Genomic DNA, 20,710 nt, shown 5'->3' on the forward strand with positions numbered 1-20,710 from the left:
TACAATTTCAAACTACTACGTAAGGTCTTCAGAAGAAAAAAAAAACATACCGTAAACCTCGCAGATTTAGAGGAATCAAGATTCGTTGGTGGATTGTTTGAGTTCGTGGCATTGGTGTTAGCGGAGGGCGACGATGGCGGTGGCGGCTAAATTTTTGGATTGTTTGGTTGGTGGGATACGAAACGTAACATGATGATGATTGTTAACATGAAAACGAGAAATAGTGTTAGAGGAATGCATGTTGATTGGTGGATAGTTGATTAGAGGGCAATTGATAGCTTGTGTATAATTGTATATGTGTAATTGCACGTTATATGCATACGACAAACTTGCAGTATAAATATTAGCTATTTATGCAATTCTGTACATACTTTGAATAATATGTAGAGTTTTACCTTTGGAGCGAATGAAGTTAAGTGACCAGGCGGCATAAAAGGCGTTGCTCCGCCTAGCCCTGGATGTAACAATCCTGAATTATATCCCGGATAGCCAGGTAAACCAATACCGGTGCGATAAAACGGCGTATCCACTGCCGCAATTTTTGGAATGTCTTTGAATAATTGCGGGAAGATAGGTGCCGGTGCTGGGGGCGGTGCAGCTGGTAGTGCGGCCGGCAAAGCGGCTGGGATAAGCTGTTGATGCTGATGTAGGTGTGTATGTTGGTGCTGATGATGGTGCAGCTCCTGACGCAAATACGTGGAAGGTGGTGGTTGTGCCGGCGGTTGTACAGCCAAACCAGAACGATCGAGAAACCTGCTGTCCAATTCACGCCTCAACAGATCGGCTTGATCATCTAGCGTAGGTTTCACAAGTGCGTGTTATATGATTCCAATGTTTTGGGATAGTAGGGGAATAAAAATTGAATAAAATGTGTATGTGTAGTAATATTTATAAAATATTAATTCTAAATTGTGAGTGTTTAATTACTTTTGCTAGTTTGAAATAGAGATTCAGCTGAGAAGGGATGCGGTGCCGATGTTGTTACTGGCGTACTGGTTGCTGTTGTCACAGTCGTTTGCGAAGCGGATACTGAAGATGATGATATTACAGCACCAATAGACGCTGCGCCAGGTGCAACTATCGTGCCAGCTCCCGAAGAGGCCGCCATCGTTGCAGATGGTGTTGTTGCGCTACTGCTCATCGCTGACGCAGACACTGTGGGTGGAGGAGGTGGCAATGGAGTAATGAAAAATGATGGCTGAAAGGTAGAAACGGCTCCAGAGGCAGAGTGCGATGTTTGGGGAGAAGCTGAATTTGCAGGCATAGAAGCAGCAGCAGCTGCCGCAGCATTTGAAGCCGCCGTCGCACTAACTACGTTCAGTGACGATTGCGGTTGCGCCGGCGGCGGTGTTGGCCGTGTTGCCAAACTTGATGTTGATGACGTGCTGATCGTCGCCGACGTTGATGGTGTTAATTGCAGCGATGAACTGAAGTTTTATTGTTATTAAAATCAAAAAGCGACTAACAATAATACACAAATCCTTTAGTGTTCACTTACCTGGGCCATAATGTGTTTTTTGGTGGATAGGGCAGACTAGGCGGTGTGGAAATATGTTGATGTGGCGATGCCATGGTGGTTGTTGGATGCGAATGCATTGTATGCAAAGCGGAAACCGTGTTACTACTATAGGGTACCGGCATGGCTGACCCTACACTACTGCTGCTAACTGCAGTTGTCATGTATGGTGGAGCACCTGTTGGTGTACTGTTGCTGGCGCTGCTGTGAGTATTGATAGATGACGCTGAGCGCGGTATACTGCAAATATCATTAAGATATTGTATACAAATGCGTTAAAAAATGTGTAAGAAATAGGTAGTAAAGAAATCTTGTTGTACCTGTACGCAATATCACGCTCTCTGCTGGGATTTTCACTTTTCGGGGAGATAACTCTCTGAATCACAGATGAAGAACTAGGACCACCAATTAACGGTAGAGCAGAATTATTACTGCTGTTCGTGTTGGCAGTACTGGGAGAAATGCCGCGCAACATTCCATGTTGTGGATGCATTAGCATATGTGGTATGGGGGGCATGTGCGGACCTCCCGCCACATGGCTGGGCGGCGGCGGTAGGTTGGGATGAGAAAGCATATGTGGCGGTGGAGGTGGTAGTAAATGGGAACTATCACCCCGTTGTAATTGCATTGTTGTATTTCCGCCGCCTATAGACACACCACTAGCACTAGAGTGACCACCGTTACTACTGTTGCCACTGTTATTACTGTTACTGCTTAAAGCCGTTGCATTTGCTACTGAAGCAGTTGTTGTAGTATTCGTGTTATTGCCGCTACTATGGGCACCACTACTGTAAATATGACTGTTATTTGGCGCTCCAATATTCATTGGGAATCCTGCACTACTTGGCACTGATTGTGGCGGTCCATGTGGATTTGCTCCATAAGGTATATGATGCAGTAGATGCGTAGTCTGCTGACCTGGTGGTAGACCAGGACCTGGAACTGAACCTGGTGGTAAACCCGACATTGGCATCTGAACCGACGATAAAGTAGCCGGCGGTGGCGGTGCGGCAATCGTTGTGCCGCCACTACAACTAACTGGCGCCGCCGAGGCCGCAGTTGAGCTGCTCACTGGAGTCACCGGACGCATGCCGGTTGAAATCACTTTAGGCGAAGGAGCTACCGATTGTATTTCTCTGCCCGTACGTGTATCAATTGTACGAGGAGATGCATTGGGTGATGGCACGGCCGGTGGCAGATAGGGACTGTGAGGCAGACCGCTGTATGGCGCATATAATGGATAACCCGGGTACGGCGTACGATACGGTGAATGTATCAGCATTGGTGCAATACCGTTAGGCACACCGCCCAACATTGGTGGTGCACCGGATAAAGCAATTGCTGGATTGGCTTGCACAAACATGCCATGATTGGGAGCTGCCGCACTACTTGACATTGTGCTTGCCGGTGCTGCGCTAACCACGTAAGGACCCTTTGGCATACTGGACATGGTTACAGGTGTCATTGATGCTGACGAGGATGCCACTGTAACTGGCAAAGACATTGTCACATTCGAATTCGTAACAGATCCTGGAATACCCGTTATAGGTGCAGTCGAAGTCGATGTTATGGGCACAACAGAGATAGGCGGCATACCGCTAGTTACTGGTGCCATATGACCCATGTGTGGTGAAATACGAACATTATTTTGCGTTGATGCATTACCTGGCATGAAAGCGGGTAGGAAGCCATTCATCACAGGTGGTGGTGCGGCAATACTTTTTGGTATTGGCACATCCGTTGTACCTGTCACGTCTATCGGTTTTACACCCACACTAGAACTAGTAGCTTGTACGGAAGAAAATCCACTTTGTAAATGGTGCATAGGTGGTGCAGGTCCTAGTCTGCTGTTAACTCCGAAGCCACCGATTGCCGACGCCGATGTCACCGTAGTAGTAATTGGTGCCGGCATCATTGAAATCGGTGCTACCGAAGATTGTACACCGTTACCTTGTGTGGGTGGTAAATTCTTTCCGTGAATTGAGGCATTGATTGGCGACGTAACCAGATGTGCGCCAACTGGATTTGTTGCTAGCTTTGAAGCAAATGGGCTGTCAATATGTTGGGCTGCAGGCGAGGATGGGACCAAATTTCTGGTTTCCGCAGATATCTATAATATAAATAGAAAACAAATTCATTGAGTAAAGCTTTTCATAAGCAGAATTAAAGATATTTTTTGTATTTTTACAGTTGAGTAAATAATAGCGATACTCATGTTAGCATACAAACAGCTGAGAAAACCACGCGAATTTAGGCTGATGTAAATTTAACTAATGAGAATTCATTAAATTTTTTTTGAAATAATTATATTATATAATCCTACTTGATACACTTTACTGTGAATTAACTCTATTCTAACCTACATTCATAAAGGGATATCACTAGTCCGATAGTGTTGAATTCAATCAAATAAATTAAATTTTTGAAAGACTCTTTCTAGCCCATTTGCGTCGAGCTGATGGAAAATTTGTGAATTTTTATAAATTTTGATCTGAATTTTAATTGGAATTCCGTAATTTTCCTTGGGGTTTTACAGCATATTTTAATTAAGTAAAATCTAAACAACAAAGCTACCAATTTCACGTATATGCTGTTTATTAACATTCCCTTACCTGGTGCGATGGAGTGGAGAAAGAAGGTGGCGGATTTGGCTGAAGTTGACCGCCTGCCACCGTTGGTTGCTGTTGTGGTGAATGCAATTGTTGATGTTGCTGCTGCTGTTGTTGCATTTGTTGTTGCGCACTTGAACCAGACGGTGTCTTTTCATTAGTAATTGTAACCGTATGTACAGGTGTTGGAGGCCCACTTGAACTTGCTGTCTGAACCATCGGTGAATGAACACCCGATCCAGGTGGCATTCCATCGACTGAATGAACAGTAGTTTGACTACTATTCTTTCCCAATGGAACACTTTCTTTATTCTGTTGCGCCATCGCAACTGGGGACATTCCTGGAACTCCGCTCCCGACTCCACCACCCACACCACCAATTGTCGGGCCCACCCCAGCCACCGCAGAGACCATTGGCGCTGGAAAACTCTCATTGTTTTCACCTTTGATGCTGACACCTGTCGCTTGCTGTGGATAATCTGATGATTTACGTGGAGTGGTTGGACTCGGTGTCGCATTTGCGATGTGCTGAGTAGGAGTTGATGGAAAAACTATAGGTCCCAACCTTTCAGAGCCCTGTAAAAGAAAAGGATGACAAAAATTACAAAATTACTGTATAATATTTAGAGTTTTAGAAAGTAATTTATGTATTACATATTGTATTATACATTATATATATGTATATAACGGTTTATTGCTAGGCGTAATCCCTGATCCCTAACCCTAAATCCGGATATATTGTAAGCTTCAATGGGATCGCGATTTTTTGCCACCTATGTGCGAACTCACCTTCGGTGAAATATTTTGTTCCAATGGTGAAAAATTTTGTTCTGTAGAACATATCGATGCACATGGCTGTATTTGTCTGGTTGTGGTATTAGCATTAGGTGGCGTTGGTATAGCTGTTGTTGTTGATGTGCTTGCGGTAACTGTTGTTGTTGTCGAAGTTTTTCCAGGGCTGGTCGGCTCCGCAGCAGTGCCATCCTGCGCGTTGCCTCCGGAAGACTCTACACGTACTATAATTGCTATTTTGTACGATGCGTATGATGTTCCGTGAGTTTTCGAATCGGTAGCGAAATCGAAAACACGGAATACAAACACGACAGCAACTACAATTACACCACCAAATGATCGATGTAATACAACGTAAATCGTATCGATTTACCTAAAATTGTTTGTTTATCGAACACATCACTTCATAGCACGAATTTTCACATTTCTTCTACGTAGATCATGAAACAATGTAGCGAATGGCTTATAACAACGTAAATAACCAAGCACATCCATTGTCATTTTTCTAATTAGACAAAATATTGCATCTTATTTAAGAATGATATCGTAGTTAATGCAGGTTCACAATCATTATTGCACATCTTTCGATAAACAAAAACAATCACTCGAGTCAGACGTTCGCGGTTTCATGTTTTTTATTTTATTTTTTTAAAAACATTTTTGGTATGTATAAATTTGTTTCTTTTTTGCTTTTTTAAAGTTTGTAATAACATTCTACATGTTTTATTTTAAGAAATTTTAGAAAACTAACAGAACGACATACGAAAATTACCGAAATCTCCAAGCCAAATGATCAGGGAGAAATACAATATAGGGAAAATAGAAATAAAATGCTAAAATTATGATGATTAACTGCAGATCTGTATAGCCTCAATAGCATTGAAGTTAGTGTATAACACTACGATCCGCTTTCATTTTGTTTGAAAAAGTATGGAATAGCTTATTTTATACATTCGAGTACAGTATCGAAATACGTTATAATAAAAATCTGATTTAAATAAACATCAAGTATAACCTCGAACATTCTCTAAAATATCGAATTTGGCAGAATTTGGACCGCTCTCTATATTCGTAATTTGAGCACACTGGTATTTCACAGTTAAACTCATATTTTCAGGCTCTCCCCAAAAATAAAAAGTAGTAAATCCTACAATGTAGCGCATATTGCAGCTAAGAGCGTCGCATATCGGTGCCACCAGCGACGTTGACGCAGTGAGCAGCTAGTTGATTTGATAGTGAGTAACCAATTTGTTGGGTGGCTGGGAGGAAGCCACAATGCGCTCGCTACGGTGAGCGCAAACCATAATGCAATGGCATGCACTGTTGTGAGCTGCGACACGACATGTTACTGCCGTTCACTCGTAGACTGCTCCTTTGCTTGCTCATACGAGTGCTAGAAAACTGGCTAGTTGGCTATTTGACGGGTTTGCTGCTGTTGTTTGCTGTTTACATTTTGTTGTTGTTGCTTTTTGAAGAACGAATATAAAACTATGCGAATCGGCAACGACAAAGGCAAAGGCAACGACTACAGAGACTACGATTGGGTGCGGCCACAAGTTATGGTTTGGTGTCGACGACCACCTTCACTTTAATACCTACAAATACACTATGCTTCGCCGCCAACCGTCAACACCGTAACCGTCAACCGCACACCGCACTAATTCACTATGTTCGCCACTACATCAATGTACACCACTTAACCACTTTGCTTTACTTCAACAATTTGCTTGGTTTGACGCCGAACGCCGACTGCTGTGCGTCTGTCTAGAAGCTTTGAAAATACTTAGTCAATTACGTTAGTTTGACGCAACCACAACCACGGTGTGCTTAATTAAAAGCAACTACACGAGTATACACGAGTAGTGTGCGATTTTTGCCCGGAGGACTAAAGCGACTGTTGGCCACCACCACAATCTTAGCTGACGTGCTACTTGACGTTTATGCTAATGACAACGACGAAGGGAGTTGCAGCTATTTTCTTTAGGTGCTTTTTTCAGTTGTTTAGTGTTAACGCTTCGTGAAGAACATTTTCGCACAAATTTTATTGAATTTATTAATAATTTTCGCTAACCAACACTCGGCGTAAAAATCGCAGTGGTGGTGTCTAGTGGGACCGACCGCAGGCGATTATGTTCTCGCTGCCACTGTAAACACATATTTACTGCTGCCAAAGAGTCAGCTCAGTCATTGCCGCTGTCGTCGGTATGTCGATAATTAACACCGTAATCCGCGCGATTATAAATTAAGTCTAATTGATTGAGTGCCGTAGCGGCATTTACATTTTGGCAGCAACCCGTCGAGATCCAACGACTCGGCCATTGAGTGCATGCAGTGCCTACAATGGCGATCCGAGTAAGCCAAGAAGACAGCGAGGGGATGGTTGGTGGGTCGCTTTGGCGTATGCTCTAGCCATAGTAACCGAAAGTACGAAAACACGTTGAAGCTATGTCAACGACGATAGCTAAGAGCAACAACTCGAAACAATTGTGTGAATGTGTTGACGGCAGCTTTTAAGACGGCCACTGACACCCCACCGACAAATGAACATCCTACAATAAACCCATGCAAACATATAATATTCGTAGAGCAAAAGAAAATGAAAATAAAATACGAAAAACTTGTAGAACAAAACAAAAGAAGGAATACAATTTATTCGCCAAACAAATTGTTTCATCACCATGCTTTGCCGCTGGGGTATTTTAGGCTACAATGTAAAGACCGTCTAATTCGAAAATGTTTCAAGTTGTAATGAACAAAAGTTGAAGAAAACGTCTACGTTGCGACAGGGTCTCTTTGAGGAACCACTTCAGTCGGGTTTATATAATAGGAATGGACAGATTATTGTAACGAGTTGCTAACTCGACGACTTTCCTCAAATAATTTTGTTTTTCAGTCGCTACAACAAAACATGCGGATTCTTTCATTTCAATGCCATCTGACTGTTACTGAAGAGTTTCAAACTAAGGACCGAAATATGTTTATGATATTCAATAAGAGATAAGATCCTTCTAGAGATTCTACTTTTAGACATAATTTGCACGCTCTGATATGAGTTCAGGAATGACCTATTTTAAAACGAGGATATGGATTAGGTCGTCTACCTTTAAAATTTATACACTTAGAACGTAAATTTAGGTACGCAACTCTACGTAAACTCCTGAACGGAGCTACTAGCTAGATCCGACTCTAATTTAGTCTTCAATCCTTAAATCTAAAATGTTATTAAACCAAAAAAAGTCCAAAACAATTATGTCAATCTTGAATCTATCCATAGGCACAACTTTCTCATACAATATTTATTTCATTAATGAAGATTTTTCGGTTAACCCCGCAATATGCGAGTGCATATAGCTACGCATATAAAAGAGAGGACGAAAACGAAATAGCAAAAACACCAGCGGCAATAAAAATAAATATACAAAACAAAAAAGTGCCAGCACCGCATTCAATGGCTAGATGTGCAGAATGAATGCGAATGGGGAGCAAAGAGATACAAAAACGACTGCAATAAAAACAGAAAAAATAACAAAAAACCAAAAATAAATAATAAAATTTCGCGAATACAATCGCTAACAAATAGATGTACATATATGTGTATATATCTGTAGTTATGACTACGGGCACGAAGACAACGAAAATGCCAACGATGCCACAAACTGAGAAACGGGTGGGACGGATAACCAGCCGCACAATTTCAGAGTTACTCACAAGAGACATAGTAAAACGCCATGTTAAAAGTCTGATACGCGTCCATGGGGGATGGGGCGAGACTATGATGTGGGAGCATTTGACAGTAACCAGATTTTTGTATACTTTTCAGGAGCATGCAGGAAACCGTAAACTCTTAGAGATTTCTGAAACACATCGCGCTTTTGCAACTAAATGTTTAGTTAAGCAGCATAGGATAAACTTTTTCTAACGGCTATTTTTTTAACTGACACATTCTGCTTGATTAGAAATAAAAGTTATTAGACACTTCCTACCAGGTTCGATACCCCACGGTTATTAGGACAAATTTAAGCTGCCTGCTTTTGATATAGTCAAATATTTCTCGAAACTTAACAAGTTTTGACATTTCGGTGGCGCGCTTTAAATTTTGATATGATTAATTTGCAAATAGTATCAAGATAGGCAGCATAGATCCGGGGAGAAATTAACTGTAGGTATTAAAAACTCATATATATATTTTTTTTAAGTTAAACTCAGACACCTTAGTATAGTCCAGCAAGACTGTCAAATTTTTAAGAGAAAACATTGAACCGACAATAATTGGCTCACTCAAATACGAAGTTGGGATTTTGAAACAAAATAGTTATTCCTTTTTGGGCGTTCGAATCAACGCCTTGGTCCACCGTTAGCCATATATTTTTAGTATTGAATTCCTGCTTCATTTCGCTGTTTCGGTATTCAAAACGTGTATTTATGCAAATTCGCAAAATGATTCCGTCGCCGATGAAAAGACAGACAGGCCGTTTCTGCTATCATTTAATTCACTTATGGTTGTTGTTAGCCGTTGCGAATACTGATGTAGTGTAGTGGCCGTAGTTTCCGCTATTTGTACCACTCGATTTGAATCCTTTTGTTGCTATTTTGCTATAGATATCCATATATGCAGCACATACTCGTATGCACATGCATAGGTACATATGTAATATCACTTTTACACATATATTGGTTGGTCAGATATTGCTGTAACACCAACAGTGCAGCCAATGATATTCACGAACCGATAACAAGGAAAATTGCAACGGCAGCAACATATCGAATACGGAATGCATTAACCAACCAGCCAGCCAGCGAGCAAGCAGCCACAGAGGCAGATTTGCAGCGAAACACATTAAAAGGCAAAGTAATAACAGCAACAATTATATAGGTATAAATGTATCCAAATGTATGTATGTGTGTGAGTTCTGCGGTAGCAGAAACTACAAAGAAGATGAAAGAAAGCATCGGCAAATAAAATAAAAAAGCGGATGAAAACACTTCACGGATGTGGGGAAAGCCTAGACACAAAGCAAAAACAACTAAATACACTGTTTCGACGGTATTACCGACTGTCCGACCGACGAAACGCGAGTTTGCTTAAGCGACACTACGTACGAACCGGAGTATGTAGCGGCAATGACGCGACGACGCCGCCACCAATGACGGCGCTGACGAAAGCTACGATGCCGATGCGTGGCAATGTGGTTGCAACGCTACGATTTGCAACGTCTTAAAGCGCTCCGACTCCGAGTTTGACTGACTGACCTATGCGCGACGAAGAGGCACTCGACACTCGACAACTTAACAAGGCAGTGCACAGTGCGCCAACATCAACGTTGTGCCACTCAAAGCATTTAAAACACACACACACCTATACACAAATGTATATAAACTCGCACACAGTGCCGCCGCGTCCAGTCTAGCACGCCAACAGAGTGCACTAAAGCGGAAGCGAAACTGAGAAGATACTGATTGAGGAGAGCAATCAATGAGCGAATATACATAGCGTAAGCAAAGCGCATAAAGCCGGTCGGACGCTTGGTTGTTCAGTTCAGTTCAGTTATTTCGCAGTTCCCCTTATGCTCACCAGAGTACCACTGCCTCTTTTACCTTTGTGTATCGACGTTGGAGTATGGCATGGTGTGGTTGAGCAATGTTGCTGCCGCTTTCTACCGAACACACAACGACCGATTACTACTACTACGGTCTGCGCCACTGGGCTGCTCTTGCACATTTGTTTACATGTAGACATGCCTTGCTACCAACTCTACCCATGGCGAGCTACCAACTTTTGTTGTGCTTTTCAACAACCAGCGCAATTGTAGTTGCATAGCATCGTTTGCCTCTTTACATGGCGTGTCGTCTCTTTGTGAGTACATACGAAACTCTGCTGTTCGTAGCGCTACTATCAATGGGGGGTTTCAAATCACAACCAAATCAGCAACAGCGCTACTAACCGTTTTATTGGATGTAAGGTTTGTGTATGTGCGTGTAAATTCTGTTATAAAAGTTTCCGGAATCGGCAGGAAAATCACTGCACTGGCAACGCGAGTAATATGCAAGCTTTTGATAGAGAATGCTTGCCACACTCTTGCTGAGGGTTTGAAAGAACTAAATTTTAATGCTTTTGAGAGTCTTGAGATATTCATAGGTATTTTTTGAACTTATTTCGTGCGAACCCCAAATGTTTCGGTTCCTAATTTCCTATTTAAAGTTAGGTTTCGTGTCCACACCACGCATATTGGAAATGCTGACACTCAACTCATTCTCATTAAGGCAAGTTAGACTCTAGTCACTGACTGATTTGAAAACAATGCAGTAAAACTTTTATTATGGTGAAAACGAGAAAGATTCCAAAAACATGACACAGCCTTAGATGTTTTGGGAATTGCAAAGATTGTTTGTATGAACCATTTTTACTTTCAAAAATATCAATATAATACCTATCAAATCACATATAAGAAATTTTGGGAACTTTTCAAACATATCGTGGGTTACTCATTACTGCAAACACAGCAGTTAATTCCCCACTTCCAAATCACGTTACTACTTTCTGTTTACTACCGTGGGCGAACTGAACCGTTTCCCCGACGATGGGTCTACGTAACCGGAAAGGTGAATTTAATGTAAAAAAGTCAGTTAACTAAGAGTTTATTTCAATTTTGAAAAATTTAACATAAATGAATACATGTACATTCATATGTATGTATGTACTCGGCTATAAGTAGAACTTTGAGAAATTCTTCGAAAAACCTGACGCAATTTACTTTTCCCTAAGCCCTTTCTAAAAGTCTGTGATTTGTCTTCCAAAATATTTGGCAGATATTCATATATTTAAGCTTGCTAACAATTATTAGTTCGTGTTTTTATAAGTTATCTACAGCCCTGATTGCAACCAAACTCATCTAAGGGCAGGTCCAGGAAACGCTATCTCGACGGGGTCGGACAGGGAATGGAGGTTATGTCAATTCCCGAGACAACCGTTTTTACTTTACCGGAATTGACGCGAATTTTATCCAGCCAAGAACTATCCATTCGGCGATCTAACTCTGTTTGGATCCGTAAGTAGTATTACTACCAAACGGATATATTTACAAAAAAAAAATATATATATACATATGTTTATGTTATTTTTTATTATTCGTGTTGGGATACTCATAAATTTGAATCCGTACTGATTACATTTACCCAACTTTCGTCGGAATATAAATACACAGCTCACATTATTCTACCACCTACTGCGCCTGAGTCACTTTTGGCTCAATATGCATCAGATATGCACCGATTCGGCCAAAGCCAACAAACTATAGTGTCGATTTTCACTACAGGTTATGCACACACTACGCTCCACACGTTCAGCACATGTATTCATTCAACCATACATAAATATGTACATGCATGTGCTATGTAACTATAGTCAACTCTCCGAAGGCATATCTGTGTTCTGTGTTGACAAACAGAGAGTACAAGGCAGAGATTTTTAATGGCCGTTTGTTGGTGAATGCAAAGCTATGAAATGGGCAGGCAGAGGACAGACAGACAAGCAGACTAAAATAGATTTGCAACTTGCAATTTGCAAATTGGCGTTCAATTGAATTGTTCGGTACCCATTCGAAGTGAATTATACTTGTACAAAGCACAAAGGCGAGTTAAGCGAGAAAGGAACAATAAGCGACCAGCAGCAAGCAAACATACATACATGCATACGTACATATCTATATTCAACCATACACGATAAGTAAGAAGCAACCACTTTGCTTTTATTACCTCGTTGAATGTCCCTTACTGCCGCTCGAAACATGGCTTTGCTATTCGTATGAACACCACCAACAACGTCAGGCTATAGCATATGCAATATGTACGTATGCCCGCCGGACAGGCCATACCTTCACAGAATTTATGATGCTCATAGCAACGCGTATCACGTTCACTGTATGTAAGCATTCGACACAAGTAGTTACGTGAGTTTATGTTCATCAACCACTTCGCATGCCACAGTCAAAACATCATTCTCGACTATGGCCGTACGACCCCCTCGACATGGGAATAAGACTAATCGTGTCTATCAAATCACTTACCAGTTGTACACACAAAGTTGTGAATTGACAAGTACTTACGAGAACACCCAGCCCCGATACCAACTTAACACGAGCATATGCACATACCTCTTTATACATAATCACATACTATAGTATGTAAGTATGTGACTATGCACATACATTTGTACTCATGGTGTGTACACTTGTAAATAGGTAAGTCGGTAGGTGAGTGTGTACTTGCTTTTTGTGGCAATTGAACTGAAATCCAGCTAAGCTTAACCAAGCCAACTCAATCTAAACATGCCCAACAACCAACTAGCAAACCATGCCATAGCACTACAAAACTTAAGGCAAATAAAAGTAGTGAAAAAAAAACTCGCAACCAAAACGTATTGAGCAAATTTGACATATTGGCATACGCACAGTGGGTCATTTATGTTAGAATTGGCAGTAAGTATTTTTATCAGATCTATTTTCAACTAAAAGATCAACGATCTGGAGTAGTTGTAAAACACATGCAGTGAAATACTATACAAAATTAAAGTCTTTCACTTCTAGATTTGTAATTTCAAAAATACTAGAAGCTGTAATACACATACAATATATTTTGGCTGTGAAAACAAAAACTAACTATAACTAAAAAGTAACGTAACTTTTTATAAAAAAAAGTACTCAAAACAAAGAAATTAATTTTGAAAATATTTCTCTTAAACAATTCTAAAACAATCACCAATAATTAACATGGTCAATATTCAAAGCTCAGGGAAAACATCATCACTTTTACTAAATACACTTCGAGACCGGCCAAAAACCAGAGAATATTTCACTGTCTCTATAAACGGAAATTGATCGATTGATTGCCTACCTACCGCAAGGACTCCGGGGTGCTTCTTTACATACGATTCACAAGTCCCCAAATCAAAAACGCCAATCGCCGTTTTTAAGTAATTTGAACGGACCCAGATATTTCTGACCAAGCTTTGCCAGCTCGATAAGTACTAGTCCAAAAGTATTTAGGAAACAACACCAGCGATTTATTCGTCAAAAGAATTAAAAACTGTCAGAAAACCGAACTATGGACTGTTGCTCGTTCACTATTCGGTTCCCACGACAGTCGCGTCTCGAAATTTTACCCGACCAAGGACTGTCAAATTAGCAGAATTCCTTAATTTTATGTGAGGAGTATTTTCTGCCATTACAACAACAACAACATTTGTATGATAATTGATGTGTTTGATTATCATCATATGGAAGTTTTCTTAAACTCTCGAAGTTCTGATAAAATTTTATTGATAAATAATTTTTAATTTAATTTATTTCTGGTTTTTTATACATATAAACACACTGTGCCACCGTTGATGGGGTCGAAGCAAAAACCTGAGTACTCAATTTGTAATCATTCGATTGAGTGCTCATAGCGGTTAGCAAAGCTGCTAATAGCTGCCGCTGTTGTAATAGTAATAATGCGCGTAATTCGATAAATCGTAAACGCTACTTGAATGAAACATGATTACGATTTATGATATGCCAATGGAATATTGGTATGTATTGTGCTATGGCTTGCTGTCGTTATTGTTGCCGATATTGTTGTTGGTTTTGCTGCTGGGGTTGGTATTATTGCGGCTAATGCTCGCACAGCAAGGAGGCAAATAACAACATTCATATACGAAGCTAAACGACGAGCGTCGGTATAATCAAATGGCGCGGCGACTAAGCGACCACCCGCCTGCCTGCATGCCTAACTGATATATAACAGTTAAACGGTACATAACAACCAACTCTGCCGACTAACAAACAGACCGACGATTTGCCGAAAGCTTAAATGAGCGAATATACGTATCCACCAAGAGCATTCTACAACGATGAGGATGGCCGACGACGACGATGCTGCTGCGGTTTTGTTCACAGGTACCAACAATATGTTGTAATTATTCTCAGTGTTGTCGTACTGGCTCCAATAAATTCGGAGTCAACAGTGGGATATGCGACGGCGAGAGCATTGAAACGGTGGTGGTTTAAATATTCAGGCGAATTTGTTAATATGTACAAGTATAAGTTTAATAGGGTAATCCTGACGAGAGAAAAAAGATGATGGATTTATTGACAAAATTTTCGCATTATAATTCAGAACATTTCAGTAAAGTTTATCAGAAAAAAGTGGTAGTAAGACATTCTTGACGGCTTCTTCACAAAAAAATTAACAAATAATAATAATATGATACGTCTTTATAGGATTATATGTATATACTCAAAAATTCAAAAACTGCGCGAAAGGGTCCTGGAAATGGTTCAAAAAATGCATTTTTCTCAAACTTTCTGAGAAGACACTCGCAGTTTCCAATCGATAGGGAACAGGTTATTCACCAAATCAAGAACTGTCAACTTGACAGTGTTTCTATAATTATGTGGAGAGCAACTACAACAGCAACAATATAACTAACAGTATTTACTAAATTGAATTTCAGATTTTCAAATGCTGTCTCCATATTGCTTTATTTTAGCTGTTAAAAATCTAAAATCTTGTTCTTGTTAGCAGAAGTTATTATTTTTAAGTTTTTAATTGTTTATACGATCAGTATGTTCGTTAATGAAGCTTTTTTCTTTTCAATTATCGCATGTATTTATTTAGTATGAAAGTTCGAAAAAAAATGTATTTATTTTGCACATTTCGATAGTCTTCACCTTAAAATATAATATAATATATTATACCTTAAATTTTAAATGGATGTTTCAAATTCTTTTTGAGTTACAGCTTTCCAAATTGTAGTCGCTCAAGCGCTAGAAAGTGAATTTTACTATTATTACGCTTTGGTTTTTTATGCTTATTTTGCTTATGTTTCTCCTTACAAGGACCTTCCAGTTTTTCGATTGTATGAAAATGTAGTTTTATTGGGAAAATTCTGTATTTTTTTTAGGTTTCAACAAACTTTAAATTTAAATTTTCCTTTAACAATCGTGGGTCACTGTATAGACAATACTTTACAGTTTAAAAAAAATTTTAATTTTTGTTTAGTATCTTGGAAAATAGCAATTAACTCGACATTTTTGACTTTTGATTTTTTGTGGGTATATTTTTTAACTCAATATAATAAATATCCTAAAAATTGTAAAACATTTAATGCAGTTTTCCCTGAAAAAAATATACCAGAAATACTCGTTTTCACGCGGTCTAATTAAAATCTGACTCAAATACTTCGTATTAGTAGTAGTATGTGAACCTTAAAATTAAAGCTTTAAAGCACAGTTAGATTACTTCTATACAGTGAATAAAACCCCGAGATATGAAGAGTTGAAGAAAAGTACATAAATGGATTGGATGAATTATGAATTAAAACTAATCATATCTTCAAATACAATAAAGTCAATCCATCACACCTGGGAATAGGGAGGACTTATATTTTGTTTTTACAAAATATAATTAAAAATACAGCTGTTTCAAAACAATAGCTTTGATACATGGAATTTTGACTCTACAAAAACTTTCTTCATTTCAATTTCTTCCTATATTAAGAGATATGAAATCATATTGCACATATTCTTACATATTTTAAAGGAAAATACGCAATGCAGATAATTGTATAGCGCGGACATGAAATATTAAAAAAAAAAAGACTAGTGTATATTCGGATGTTGTCTTTCGTTTCGGAGGATTTTAAGATTCTTTATTGAACGTAAAATGTAAGCAAACTAATCAATTTTTAACATCTAAATGTATCTAATGACCCCAGATGATTTAAAAACCACATATATCGAATAATCCAAGTATTTCATGTTAATTGATGTTGAGAATAGTTTCTGAATTTTACGTATGCAACGTAAATTACAAATGACATAAAAATAATACGGACAATTTGTTTTTTGCATTTTCGTTAAGGGTAATATACCAAAAATTTTTTCCCAATTGATTGATTTTAAATGAATCTCATAATGACTTATGATTCTCACCGCAAGGACCTTTTTTTTGGAACTGGGTCAACACAGAGAGTAAATTTTCGTAACTTCAAGTCAAAACATTGTATCATAATGCCATATTACTACTTTTGTAAAATAATATGATTTAATAGCAAAAATAAATTACCGAAAATTCTAATTTTTTCTGCCTCTGACTACCCCTAACCCCTTAAATCATTATACTCATATTTGCTTCAATGGATTATTAATTGATTGCTATTATATTTCATTCAGGAACGGATCCGGATTTTTATCCAGCCAAGAACTGTCAACTCAGCAGAATTCTGCCGCTTCAACAACAACAACAACATATTTGTGAGAAAATCTTCATGGCATTCTTCGTTTCCAAGCCTCATTCTAGTACCTTACTGATTTCTACTATAGGATAACTAAAGAAAATATTTAATTTTTCCTGACTTGTGCTTGAATTGAGCATTATGAACTATATTGATGCTAGCAGTTCGATTTACGTTTATTTCTGATATTAAAAATTGATATAATATAAAGATTAAACTTGTCAAAGAAATTTATGAATATTGTTGTTGTAGTAGTACGAAAATTTCAATTATAGTTCGAGAAAAATTGTTGAGGTGAAATCTTTGACCGGACATAATTCTGAACCGTTTCACTTATGTACACTTCACTGACGTAGGAACAATTATTGACAATTGTCGGCTTAGCTTGTATTTACAATTTTAAAAATAAATATTACGTAATAAAAGGTGTTAGGTTAATTTTATTTTCCTTGTAGGTAATAAAGCTCAGAAAACATTTCATTCATTTACAACCTGTTGTAAAACAATTAGCAGGAAATAAAATAATAAAAAAAAAAGATTGCTAGCAAAATTTTCGTGGTTTCGAGAGTTGAATAATATGTCAAACAGACTACACAATTACTCTAATTTTCCAAAGGATAGATAAAATGTACCTCGAAAATCTAGGCTTTGGAGTTAGCCATCTACCTCACGTATGTGAAAACAGTTTATAATATGTATGCGAATACAGATTATGGCACTTACCTTGTTTTCATCATTATCACACTGTAATAAAAAAAAAGTATGTTAGTACGTATGTTATTAACTGATTTAAGCAAATACTTACGATATTAAGCCCCATCCCAATACTTTTGCATGTGACGCCCGCCTGAAATAAGAGAAAATCGCACATGTTTATAATATGTTAATAAAAGCGTAAAATTTAACATTATATATATATATATATATATATAAAACTCGTTAAATAAAAAATTTTTCCATACGAGGACTTGGTTTTGATCGGCAGTTATATGCTATAGTGATCCGACAAAAGACCAGTCAGCTTCTTCGGGAGAAAAAGACAAATATTGCGCAAATTTTAACTTGTAATAATTAATAATACAACCCTTAATTTCGGTTGATTGTTCTTCCACAAAAACAAAATTTTTTCTTAAGGGGTATCGCTACTGAAGAATTTTCAAAAAAAAAACCGTGTTTTTTTTGCTTAAACTATGCTTTATAGTCATAAAGTTTCAAGTTGAGCTATAGTTGTATGTGAATCTTTAAACACGTTTTTCTCAAAACTACTTTTTTCCAATTGGCAAGATAAATAACTTTGACAATTTTTATCCGATCGCAATCAAATTTTGAGTTATCTTTAGAATTAGGTTTTTAAATTAATGACTAAAAATTTAAACTGTTTAAATAGTCAACAAAATTAACCGAAAAAAATTTTTCAGCAGCTTGATAAGTGTTTCATTAGTGTTGTGAATAAATGATTATATCACTAAAAAAAATTGATGAATATGCACATAATTTTACACCCGCTACAGTGGCCATAACCCTTAAACAAAATAAAAAGAAATTGATCATCATAAAAAATATTTAAAATTATTTAAGAATATCAAGGTTTGCTTCTGTAGTGCTAGTAGCTGCTAGCTATGAAGAAGAAGAATGCGAAAACGGCAGGTTAATCTCACAAAGAGCGAAATAAGGAGCAATTAAATAAACAGAAAACCCGCAGAAATTAGCATGGAAACATGGAAGTGTAAATAATGCCAACATATCAATCATAAAATTAATCTAGAAATTTTATTTTCACAGTTCAAAACTATTAAAATAAACATAATCAAAGCAAATACGTCAACTATCGCTTGTTTACACATGTGTTTCTTCATAAGGCAGTATATATTTTTTGCTTGCAGAATTTTCACTAGCAGAAACAAGCGGCTCTCTCTGCATCTTGCGCTCAAATTGTGCTGTCTTTTGCTAAATTTTTGGGTTAAGAAGCTCTTTTCTAGCATAAACTTGACTATCTAGTGATAGTTACTCGTTCAGAAACAAACCTAAGTGCTACTTTGGCACTGCCTGTTTCTGTAATGCGATTTGAAAACAATTCAATCACATACGGGTAAATGTATCGTAAGTTGTACACAGTGGTTATATAAACCCGAAGTGCATTTAAGTATTTAAACTTTTTAGAACCTTTTCTACACAACATTCAGCAGTACTTACGTCGCGTATGCGATCAAATACTTCATCTTTAGTTGGTGTTGGCTGAGCAATTTTCGGCACAGACTGCTGTGATGCTGCCGCAACCGTCGCAGATGCCGTCGCCGTTGAGCCTGATCCTCGCATATCTGTTGCCAAATCACCGCTACTGCTGTTGTTACTGTTCCCTAACTGTGTGGTGTTTGATACCTTTAAGTTTAAGAAATACTTAATTAAATGTGATAGGCCATATACATTAGCATTTATATCACTTACATTGGATGTCATACTTATAAAATGACTTGTAAGTTTTGAATTGGATCCACTGTTACTACCAAAAGCTACATCCATGGATGATTTATTCGCAGATGATGTGTTTGAACCAATCTTAACATTTTCTAAATGCATTGCATTGCGATAGCCATCACTTATTGGTGCTGGCGGTTCCGCTGGAATTACTTGTGTTGTACTGTTCGCCAACGCACTACTGCTGCTGCACTTCTCTAATAACGAAGTAGAAGCACTGGCTGTCACCAGAGATGCTGGTGGTGGCACTGAGAATGTAGAACTTGGCGACGATACTGATGTGACATTCGAGGCATCGGTAGTTACAGTACTTGTTCTGGAATTATTTGTATTGTTTTCTTTAGGTTTGGAAGCATTGTCGATTATAGGATTCACGGTCATTGTAGAGCTACCAGATGACGCTCCACTATCCATTGCAATCAAAACGCTTCGGCAATCATCTGTTGCATCAACTGATGTCATAACAGCATCCTCATCTGTATTGTTAATGTTGCTAGAGGTTGTTTCAGCAATACCACTACTACTACTACTACTACTACTTCCGGCGCCATCACTGTTATTATTGCTATTACTACTATTGTTGCCATTGTGGTTTAATATCATTGTTGTTGGTGGAGCAGTATTGATTTGTGTGTTGTTAATAATATTACCACTCACACTACTGCAATTGATAGTATTTTGATTTATATTAGTTATATGACTTCCAACGTTATTATTATTAGAATTTTGATATTGGCTTTTCCATGGTGGCGCAATAACATCTAACGGAGGATCTTGCACTGTCACAGCTGTGGATGATGTAACGGTTTGTGCTGGATGACAATTAGTGCTGTTCCCATTGCCGCTATGTAGACGAATATTATTACTTCCATCCTTTATATTATTCATTGGCAGGTTAAGGGCACCACTTCCGCGTATTGGATGAGGCTGACCTGTATCAATAATCTTTGGCATTTTGGTCTCCTCAATGCTATATGTGCAAGTTAGTTCCTCCAACGCTGATAATCGTTTCTCCTTTCGTTTTTGCCCCAACTTTATCGCGAACTA

The 20,710-nt window shown here is 38.4% G+C and overlaps 1 protein-coding gene across 5 annotated transcripts in view; it reads right to left on the reverse strand.

Annotated features, from left to right (window-relative positions):
* tay (tay bridge) overlaps nt 1-20,710 on the reverse strand; it is a 28,045-nt gene that overhangs the window by 4,326 nt on the left and 3,009 nt on the right. For 4 of the 5 annotated variants that reach the window (XM_014238030.3, XM_070109600.1, XM_014238029.3 and 1 more), the window contains 10 exons: nt 19,634-20,707; nt 19,382-19,567; nt 17,994-18,035; nt 17,912-17,932; nt 4,129-4,701; nt 1,837-3,626; nt 1,499-1,756; nt 928-1,427; nt 396-793; nt 51-146 (listed from right to left, as the gene is read on the reverse strand). In XM_014238030.3, coding sequence (XP_014093505.2) covers nt 51-146; nt 396-793; nt 928-1,427; nt 1,499-1,756; nt 1,837-3,626; nt 4,129-4,701; nt 17,912-17,932; nt 17,994-18,035; nt 19,382-19,567; nt 19,634-20,707 — 4,938 coding nt within the window. The remainder of the gene's footprint in view (nt 1-50; nt 147-395; nt 794-927; nt 1,428-1,498; nt 1,757-1,836; nt 3,627-4,128; nt 4,702-17,911; nt 17,933-17,993; nt 18,036-19,381; nt 19,568-19,633; nt 20,708-20,710) is intronic. The other variant, XM_014238031.3, reaches the window with a different exon arrangement.

The sequence above is a fragment of the Bactrocera oleae genome, chromosome 5 (assembly GCF_042242935.1).
Source record: "Bactrocera oleae isolate idBacOlea1 chromosome 5, idBacOlea1, whole genome shotgun sequence".
NCBI classification, from domain to species: domain Eukaryota; kingdom Metazoa; phylum Arthropoda; class Insecta; order Diptera; family Tephritidae; genus Bactrocera; species Bactrocera oleae.